The following is a 10,386-nucleotide window of genomic DNA, read 5'->3' as shown; positions in this document are numbered from 1 at the left end:
TATGGGGCAGACCCCAGAGTGAGTTCCAGGACAGCCAGGGATACACAGAGAAACCCTGTCTCAAACAAAGAAGCAACAACAAAAGATCCATGCCTCTCCTGTGTGGTTCACTGTAGTGAAGGCATTGATTGTAACATACTTCCCCAGGCCACAGGGCAGACCCTGGGAAAGCCAAACACATGCTACCTTTGCGTTTTGATCCACAATTTTCTTCAAGTTCTTCAGCAGATGATTGTTGGGGCCGCCTTCTTTCTCATTAACATACACAATTCTATCCAGGTCTGGGAAGTTACGGTTCAGATCTATTCCCTGGGCATTGCTGCGGCCCACAAACCAGTCCTTCAGCTCACCAGGCTAAGAAGGAAACAGAGAAGCCACCATTACTTACTGCTGCAGATAACTACTTAAGGCCCCATGATTGCTCTCAAAAACAGTTTGCTTATCTGCTACAATATCCTCCTACAGTGCTGGGTTCACTATTTTATCGACATTATAAAGATAGCTTAAAATATTTGTCATAAACATTTTGATAAAAGTAGTTTTTAAAAATGATTTTTTAATTAATAATAGTTATATATGGGATGTTTACCAGACTTCAATAATTGCCAGCACAGACTCACTGATCATAAGTGACCAATCAGTAGAATTAAGTAAAAATCACAGCAGCCTGATTTTTAAATATACAAAAGAATGAGTAATCCTAAGAAATTAAGATGAATTGGATATGAGTCTCTTATGTGTTAATAACTTGTACGCCTCTTACAGGCTTCTTTAAAAATACTCATTTTGTTCCAAAATCTAGAAGAAAAGATTCTGAATGTCTTTATAATAAGAAAATAATCAGCATGAGAAGAGATAAGTATGTTTATAACATTTAATTGTTATATAACAAGTATCAAAATTTTACATCTTTCACAATAAACAGAATATACAGCTATAAAATGACACTCAATCTTATCCAATCAAAATGTAAATGCACATATCCTCTCTTAAAAAGTCACTAGTGCCAGATATAGTGGTGCATGCCTTTAATCCTAGCACTCCAGAGGCAGAAGCAGAAAGACCTCTCTGAGTTCAAGGCCAGCCTGCCTGGTTAACAGGCAAGTTTCAGGCCACCTGGGCTACATAGTGAAACAACATCTCAAAAAGAAAGCCATTAGCTTTTAGCCTGACACTTAAAATGTATAAAATAATTTTTGTTGCAAACATTAGAATTTGTTTGTTTGTTTGTTGGTGGTATTGGGTGGAAGTCTTTACTGATCTTCCATAAAACCAGCAACAATTAAACCTCATACTGATCTAATCGGAAGTCATGCTTCCTTCATTCCAGCAGAGAGCGCTATGACACCAATTCAGTCAGCGACAGGCATGGCACTTGGCCTGGATTACAGTGTCTTCAACCTCCCTGAAGCTGTTGCAGTGCTTTAGTGAAGTTCCTCTTGCGGTGACGACCCCCGACCATAAAATGATTTTCATTGCTATGTCACAACTGTAATCTTGCTACTGTTATGAATTGTAATCTGTATTTTCCTACGGTCTTAGGCCACCCTTGTGAAAGGATCTTTCGACTCACAGGTTGAGAGCCACTGCTTTAGGAGCAAATACGCCTAGTCACAACCATGAATAAATAAATGTTATTTATTTAACAGTCAAGAAAAACACCATCCAGCTGTTAAGTTATTTACAAAAGTTCTCATTAAAGCTTCCACTGAAAAAAACTCTCATCCTTTATATTCTAAACTTTTTTCTTACCAGCAAGTTGGACTATGTCCCTCTCATACTCTCTGTGATCCCTCAGCATCATGACAACATTACTCATAGACAAGTACACACTTATTGATATGTCAGAAAGATGAAGAAGGCAGGCCACCCTGCCCCTGCCAGGCACACACCTGAGATGCGGCTTTCTCAAAGCCGTCGGGGTTCAAGGAGGGCATAATATGGATTCTGGTACTGTGGATCAGGTTGACAATTGTCTCATTCCCCTTCTGGTACTCGTTACACAGGTACTGGGCCAAGAAGATGAGCAGTTCTCGTCCAACTGCCTCATTACCATGCATGTTCCCAATGTATTTAAACTCAGGTTCACCTGAAAGACCAAACACACACAGTAAGAGATATTTTCTATGTCAACAAAGAGAAGGCAGATGACGTGCATGCTGTACTGACTGGTTTTTTTTAACAACTTGACACAAACTGAGACATAGGTGGGAAGAGGGACTCTTAATTGGGAAATGCTTCTGTAAAAGTGGCCTATAGGCAAATCTGAAGGACATTTTTTTATTATTATTAAAGATTGATGTGGGAGAGAGAGCCCAGCTCACTGGGGACTGTGCCACTCCAGGAAGTTGGGCCTCTATGGTACAAAACAACAGGCTGAGCAAGCCATGGCATACAAGACAGTAAGCAGCCATGTCCACGGCCTCTTCTTTAGTTCCTACCTCCATGTTCCTGCCTTGAGTTCTTGCCCTGACTTCCTTTGATGATGGACTTCCTCTGATGAGATAGTGTAAGCCAATAAACCACCCTGCCCTGAGTTGCTTTTGATCATGATCTTTATTACACCAATAGAAAAGAAACTAAGGCAACTGCCCAAAATATATGTGCTATATTTATTAATTTATCATGAATGACCAACGGCTGCTTTTCCCAATAGACAGGAAGTGTAAGGAATCTGCCTGGAGTGTTAGAGCTATCCAAACACCCTGTGGCTCCATCCTTCTAGTCCTCTTTTCCTGCTGACTACCTCCTGCAAAACTGTCCACACACAGTTCTGGTATGAAGGTCTGGGGCTCAGTGTGACTGCATTAGGAAACAGAGCCGTCAAGGAAGTAATTAAGGGTCAACTGAAGCTCCAGGATTCTTGCTGAATAAGATCTGCTGTCCTTGCAGGAAGGTGAGATTCCAGAACTCTCTCCTCACTGAGGAAAGACGCTATGAGAACAAACTCATGAAGGAGGTATCCACCTATGTGCCAGGAAGAGAGGCACAAAGTCTGCTATACCTTGATCTTAGGTTTCTAGCCTCCAAAACTCCTGGAGGGAGCAATCTCTGACTCTAATCCACCCAGTGTGAAGGGAGTCTAGCCAGCTCACAAATGGGCTCTGGCAGTCCTTGCCCTTCTCCGCCATAGCCTCTGCCATGCTAAAAACTGTTAGATTACATTCCTAATGCAAGCCACCAAATAAGGTTCATTTCCTTATTTGGCCAAGTCCTTCTCCTAAAGCTGACTGCTATGGTCCAGCTATTAAAGTATTGAAGTTCAGCAATAAAAAGCCCAATTAACATGCCCAATTAAAATCAAACACTTCATCTTAACATGGGTTTTCCCTTTTACCTTTATAAACTGTCATTTGCCTATGGGCCACATCTGTTTCCTCTCTATCCAGAGGCTGTCCTTTGTCCTCCAGGACAAATACCTCTCCTCCCTCTCTTTTTTTCCCTTCCCCTTCTCCCTCTTCCTCTGTCTACTGTCTTTATCACTTATTCCCTGCTCTTTGACTCTCTGGGGCAAATAAATATCCTTTGCACTGAGAACTTGGTCAAGGGTGTCCTGAGCTAACACCATTCCTTATATGGTGTATAGTTTTTTGTTATGGCAACCTGACCATGCCCACATACTAATACTGATAAGATACAGTGTGTCCTGGTAGGTTATACTGTACTACATTCTCTTACATAATTCTCAGCCAAAATTTTTAAGGTAAATATTGCTGTCTGATTCCATTTTACAGATGGATAAACAGAAAGCCATACGACTTACGAAACCTGACCTTATCTCTGTAGGCCATGAGACCGGGATTCAAATCCTGACCTTTTGCACTTGTTAAAACTCTATGCTCTCTTTTACCCCTGAGCCATACAGGTTAAAAGAAGACAAGCTGTGTAGGATCTAATCTTGGTACCAATTCTTAACTGGCTGACCTTATGTAAGTCATTTCAACTCTCATTTTCTCTGCTTTCCCATCTTAAAAATAGAGAAAAACAACAAGTCGTACCTTGTAGAGAAGATAAATAGTGGCTGCAAATGCTCAGACCTGTGCCTGAAAATAGCAACTGCCATGAGTTTGCAGTCATTGTTCCTAACAGTGTTATTATTACCACTGCATTACCTTGTCACTGTGAGAGGCCTTGTCAGACACAACCTTATTCTTTGTAACTAATGACCTAGTATAATTCTATCATCAAGATGGCACAAAGGAAGCCCAAAAAGAGAAAATATTACTGAAAAACTTTGAAATGGAATTCAGTTGCCCGTTTCTGCTTTTCTCTGTTGCATTCTGGGAGAAGTCATGACATTGCAGAGCATGGCAGCCAAGTGGTCCTCTTTAATCCTGCCCTTCTGCTCCTTTCTGCATCATCTGCCTCAATTTCTGCCTTAGAAAGGATGTTCACACTTAAAAAACCATGAGCACTCCTCCTCTTGGTATTAAAAGAGACATCACAACTCTATTTCTCTCTCTCTGTCTGTGTGTGTGTGTGTTGTGTGTGTGTGGTGTGTGTGTGTGTGTGTGTGTGTGTGGTGTGTGTTTTCCTCCCTTCATCAAATGTATTACTGAAATGTTCTTTGCCTGAGGCTCCAGAGCCTCTGACTGCAGTGGCTGCTCACCATGCAAACCTGTTCTAGGGTATCCTTCTGTGTTCCCCTGAGTTTATGCTAATCTTAATCTAAGGATCAGGTGGGAAGTAGGTCAGTGCTATTTATAGCCAACTCATTTTGTTTTCCTTTGAGGAACAGTCTCTAACTAACCTGCAAGGGACTGGTTTAAGTGCATGGGAGGAGACAAGAAGAATCTGAGATGTTCCCTTCATTTCTGCCCTTAAGCCACCCCTGTTTTTCTTTCTGTGAAAGGCGTGTACTTGACAGCTTCCCTTATGCTGTGTAGCATCTGCACCTGACAGCTTTCCTTAGTGTGTGCAACATCTGGTTGGGGGACAGGAAAAACTGTTGCAGAGAGAGGGGAGAAAAAAGAAGAGAATGGAGAAAGATGGGAAGGAAAGAAAGGGGAGAGGAGAAATCAAGATGAAAGGAGAGAGAGTGGAGATCAGACAGTAGGAAGAGAGGGGAGCGAGAAGATGGAGAATGGGGGAGAGATAACAAAAACAGATAGGATGGCATAGAGAAGAAGAGAAATGAGAGGCTCAAGAGAGGTGTGAAGGGAGAGAGGATGGACAAAGAGGAAAGGAGAGAGAATGCAAGCAAATAAAAGAGTGAGAAGCCGCTTCACAGTTGCGGGAGAAATCTGACTGTGTGGGCATCCTGGTCCTCCTACTAGCACAGTCTGAAGGTTCACATCACTGGAAAGTGTGAGCTAGTCCTGTGTCTCAGAGAAAGAATGACTGCAGTGAATTTTTAACATTAATTCTCTGAGTTTCAGTGTTTAAGCGCTTAATGGAGAAATATTAAATTTGCATCACGCAGCCAAATCAGTGCCGTCTGCTTCAGCTGGGCAGTTCATTTTGCATTTGAGCACGCATGCTTTGGAGTTGAGCACATTCTTTCCAGTTCTGCTGTGGGCATCACCATTCCCTATTCCACACTTGCCTGCAGCTCCTGATTTCTTGGTCAAAAAAGATCTTTTTCACTGTTGTTGAGTTTTGCCTGTGTAGGAAATTCCTCTCATAGCAACTCTCCTCTAAAATGTCTGTGATACTTATGGGTAGACAAAAAAAAAAGGTGAACTTGAGACAATGTATGTCATTATAATGAAGATACTAATATATTGGAATGAAAATCAAGGTAATTGTGACAGCACAAGAAAAGGAAAGTTACTCGTGGCCTCAGAGACAAATTGAACCACCACGCAATGCTAGCTCCAGAACAGGAAGAGCTGCATTCTTTTTAGCATGCTGACGTGACTTATGAGATGGCGTGGAGCCACAATGCTTACATATAACATTTGCTGAACTGCATATAAATCTAATAGTAGAAGAGGCTACAGGAAACCCAGAAGCAAATAAAACAGCAAATAAAAAAAATTCCTAAACTCCAGGAACGTGGGGTGTGAGGACACAGCTGTATGCATGAACTATGTCGGAGGTGAAGCAACCGTAAAGGAATGTTGGAAGCATCGTGACCCTGCTTCAAGGTTTCAAACCACACGGTTCCTCCCACCTCATGGGCCTCTTTTCAGCTCTGATCCCACCTAAAGCTACAGTGATCCCTTTTGTTAAAAAATAATAACAATTTTTCATTATTGCTGTTGTACATATTTCTGTGTGTGTATGAAGTGTGGGAGCCACAGCAGATGTGTAGATGTCAGAAGACAACTGTACAGAGTCAGCTCTCTCCTTCCTCCTTTACATGGGTCCAGAAACTCAGCTCAGGTCATCAAGTTTGTGAAACAAATACTTTACCTGCTGGGCCATCTTGCTGGACTCAAGGTGTCTTTTAACGTTACAACTCTCTTCAAAACCCATCAGTGACTACCCATCTCTATGTGGCCTAGCTTTACCACCCCAGCAGTCCCAGAGGCCTCTTCCTTTCTCTCTCAGTCATACTTTCTACAGCCAAGGTGCTGTCGCCTAGGATGTTCTATTTAACACACAAGTACACTTTTTGGTCTTCACATTCTTCTGATCACAAATAACAACAAATAAGACAAATAACAATGCCCCGGCATTTTTAACACCTCAGTTTGAAATGATACATTCATCACTATGATTTGATTCCCTCCCCTCTCACACTAAGTCTGTAAGTTTTATTAGAGGTGAAATGGTATCCACTTTCGCTAACAGCCATCCTGAGCAGGGAGCCTATAAAACGAAAAGAGCATAATCAATAGTAATGCAGGGAAATCTTGAGAAAATGTTAAGTTCAATATCTTGCTTTAAAACCTATCTTCCTAACACCGTGAGAAACCGAACTTGAGGCATCATCAAGGACGTCTGCACCCCATGTCGAATATTTAGAAGGCTCCATGGCTTGCCATCCTATGTAACATCCCCAAGCTGGAATGGAAATTCCTCTTTGGAAGTGGAGGCAGCAGGGTTGCAGACAGCTGATTCCCCAGGAAGAAGATTAATCTCCATGGTCACCACAGCACCTTGCCAGGCAAGTGCTCTCTAATCCCTGTTTTTGTGGTGGAGGCTAAGCAACAGATTCTGCAGAAACTGCCTTCAGAACCCTCAATCCAAAGCTAAGAGATTTGGCTGAAGACTGTGTCGTGGGGATGATTGGTCCTCTCAGTACCAGCATGTCTTTGGTTTATCTGAGAAGGGGAGGAGGTGAGGGAAGTGCAGTGACATCTGGTAGGACTTGTCTTCCTGTTTACAGTGTGTACAAGGAAGAACAAGACCCAGGTTCTCCAGGGCTGAAGCTCCCAGGTGCGTCACTCCTAGTCGATTCAATCAGTGATGCACACACAGCCACATGGTCCCCTTATCTGTCTCCTAGCAACAGGAAAGCAAAGGGCATTAGGAAGCACGGGGTTCTCCGAATGTTGGGGCTAGGTGTCTTACATCCATCTGCTTTTCCTCACTCACGATCAAATTCATTTTCCTCTTTACATAATAAACCCCAAGTTCCAGGTTTGGCAGTTGAAGATTAGCACAAGAGCAGGTAGATGACACAGGGGGTTCTTGAAAAGCACCCCTTCCCTGCTTCATCAATTTCCACACAGTTTGTTTTGTTTTAAGATATTAGTGTCACAGTTTCTTCACCAGGCAATAGTCCTCAATCAAGAGGTTAATAAGAGGTAGTCATTAAACACAGAGAAGCCTATGTTCTGGATCAAGTTTCTTTTGACATCTGTAGCATGGAATAACTAATCTACTTGATTGGATATGCATTCCCATTAGCACAAGATAAGAACAATTTCTCAGTTTTAAAACTAAGATCCACAAAGGTTTTTGTTATTGTTTTTGCTTTTATTTTTATCTTTTTAACATAAGGTCTTGCTAAGTAGCCCAGGCTGTCCCTATATTCAGATGTCCCTGCCTCAGCCTCCTTAGTACTTGGATTATAACAAGGAGATGGTACCACAACTGGCACCATTTTGAAAAAGGCAGAAATTATTTCACAAATCCCAAACTAGGGTAGCAAAAAATTGTAAGCCTGACCTTATTACTCTAGATTTTCTGAAGTTATATTTTACAATGACTTAAAATAAATATATCAGTTGAGGGACATCTAGGTTGTTTATTACAAATAAAGCTGCTGTGAACATAGTTGAGCAAATATCCTTATTGAATGGTGGGGCATCTTTTGGGTATATGCCCAGGAGTGGTATAGCTGGATCTTGAAGTAGTGCTATTCCCAATTTTCTGAGAAAGTACCAGATTGGTTTCCAAAGTGGTTGTACAAGTTTGCACTATCACGAGCAATGGATGAGTGTTCCCCTTTCTCCACATCCTCCCCACATATGTCATCACTTGACTTTTTGATCTTAGTCATTCTGACTGGTGTAAGATAGAATCTTAGAGTCATTTTGATTTCAACTTCTCTGATAGCTAAGGACATTGAGCATTTTTAAGTATTTCTCAGTCATTCGCAATTCCTCTGTTGTGAATTCTCAGTTTAGCTCTATTTTAATTGGATTATTTGATTGGTTAATGTTTAATTTCTTAAGTCATTTGTATATTTTAGATATTGGCCTTCTGTCTGATGTAGGGCTTCAGCCAGCATTGAACTTGGAGGCAGGCATGGGTGGAGCTCTGGGGTCCTATGGAAGTGTTGAGGTAAAGATGGAAGGACCTGGAGGGGGCAGGAACCTCACAAGAAGACCAATAGAGACAACTAACCCAGTCCCATGGAGGCTTTCAGAGGTTGAAACATCACTAAGGAGCAAGCATGGTCTGGTCCTGGGCCCCTGCACACATGTGGCCGTGGCCGGTGGACAGCTCGGTCTTTATATGGGGCACCTGGCAAGTGGAGGGTGGGGCTGTTTCTAACTCTATTGCATGCTTTTAGATCACTTCTCTCTGGCAGCACTGCCTTGCCTGGCCTCTGTGAATGAGGATATGCTCAGTCCTGATGTGACTTGATGTTCTGGGGAGGGTTGATACAGGAGGGGGTTCATACAGGTGGAGGGGAGCTCCACTTTTCTGAAAAAAAAAAAGAGAAAGGGAAAGGGGGAAGGAAGGAAAAGGGAAGACTGGGAGGCAGACGGGAGGGGGCATCCTTGGGATGTAGAGTAAATAAACTGAAATAAAAAATAATTTTAAAAAAATTTAAAGAAAGAAATATATCAAAAAACACAGTTTAAAGAAATTTTTATTGCCATAAAAGTAAAATGTTACTATTTTACATCTGAGAAATACACACACTAAGCTTAACATACAGATACTGTTTGAATCCGGAGGCAAGCTAACATTGTTCTGGAATGTGGAGGACATTTACACTGTAGAATGAGCTGAGAGACTTTAAAGCAGAGGTCAGAAGCCCTAGAGGCTCCTCAAATATATATATATATATATATATTCAAATGGGGCCAGTGGGGTGGCTCACCTGGAAAAGCGCTTCCTGTCAAGCCTCAGGATTATGATCCTCTACACAGTTATAGACAGTAAATAAATTAAATTGTATCTTAAAAAATGTTTTAAAGAAATGGCCAACTAAAAAGATAAATGTAAAAACAGTATTATCTGCTATATATCTTAGAAAGAAAGAGAGAGAGAGGAGAGAGAGAGAAAGGAAAAAGGGAGAGCAGGAGGGAAGGACTGAGGGAAGGAAGGAGGGAGGAAAACATGGAAGGAGGGAGAGAGGGAAGAAGGAAAAGAGGGAGGGAAGGATGGAGGGAGGGAAGGAAAGAGGGAAGGAGGAAGGAGGGAGGAAAAAGAGAGGAAGGGAGAGAAGATGGAAGGAGGGAGGGAAGGAGGAAGGGAGGGAGGGAGGGAAGGAGGGAGGGAGGGAGGGAGGGAGGGAGGAAGGATGGAAGGAAGGAGGGAAAGAAGGTGTGTCACTTCAGCCCTCCTCCTCTTAGAAACGCCAGAAAGGCTAACTAACCATTGTGTGCAGTGCCGGTTAGAAAGCTTAAAGAGCCACAGAACAGGGGAAATTACCGTTGGAAAATGAGATACTGAATGTGAAAATGGGAAGTAGGCTGTGAAATTCTACAGCAGTGTACCATATCTGTTTAGTAGGATAAAGGTAAGAACAAGCTCCAGTTACAGTAATGGAATCCCTCTGTGATGTGATTCAGCCTGAAAACAGACAACACACACACTGAGATGAATCTATTCATCTACCAACTTTGTCTTAAAAATGTTCACCAGGGTTGTACACTCACCATCCAGTCACAGAGGGTGACTGGCTCTAGAAAGACAGAAAACTGTGAGGAAGCTCAAGGCCGTTGAGTACTCCTCCATGCCTTACGTCACCTGGACTACAGGTAATGCGTAACACAGAGCAGACACTATGCAAATAATTGTTTGTGGAGTGCCTTA

At 42.2% G+C, this 10,386-nt stretch overlaps 1 protein-coding gene across 1 annotated transcript in view; it reads right to left on the bottom strand.

The window, feature by feature from the left end:
• Cpe (carboxypeptidase E) overlaps positions 1 to 10,386 on the bottom strand; it is a 108,180-nt gene that overhangs the window by 36,097 nt on the left and 61,697 nt on the right. Inside the window, exons 2-3 of the mRNA XM_055618860.1 lie at positions 1,893 to 2,089; positions 187 to 354 (exon numbers count right to left, since the gene is read on the bottom strand). Of these exons, the coding sequence (XP_055474835.1) occupies positions 187 to 354; positions 1,893 to 2,089 (365 nt within the window). The remainder of the gene's footprint in view (positions 1 to 186; positions 355 to 1,892; positions 2,090 to 10,386) is intronic.

The sequence above is a fragment of the Psammomys obesus genome, unplaced genomic scaffold (assembly GCF_907164565.1).
Source record: "Psammomys obesus unplaced genomic scaffold, mPsaObe1.curated_primary_1811, whole genome shotgun sequence".
Classification (NCBI taxonomy): domain Eukaryota; kingdom Metazoa; phylum Chordata; class Mammalia; order Rodentia; family Muridae; genus Psammomys; species Psammomys obesus.
This window is presented reverse-complemented; position numbering and strand designations above follow the sequence as displayed.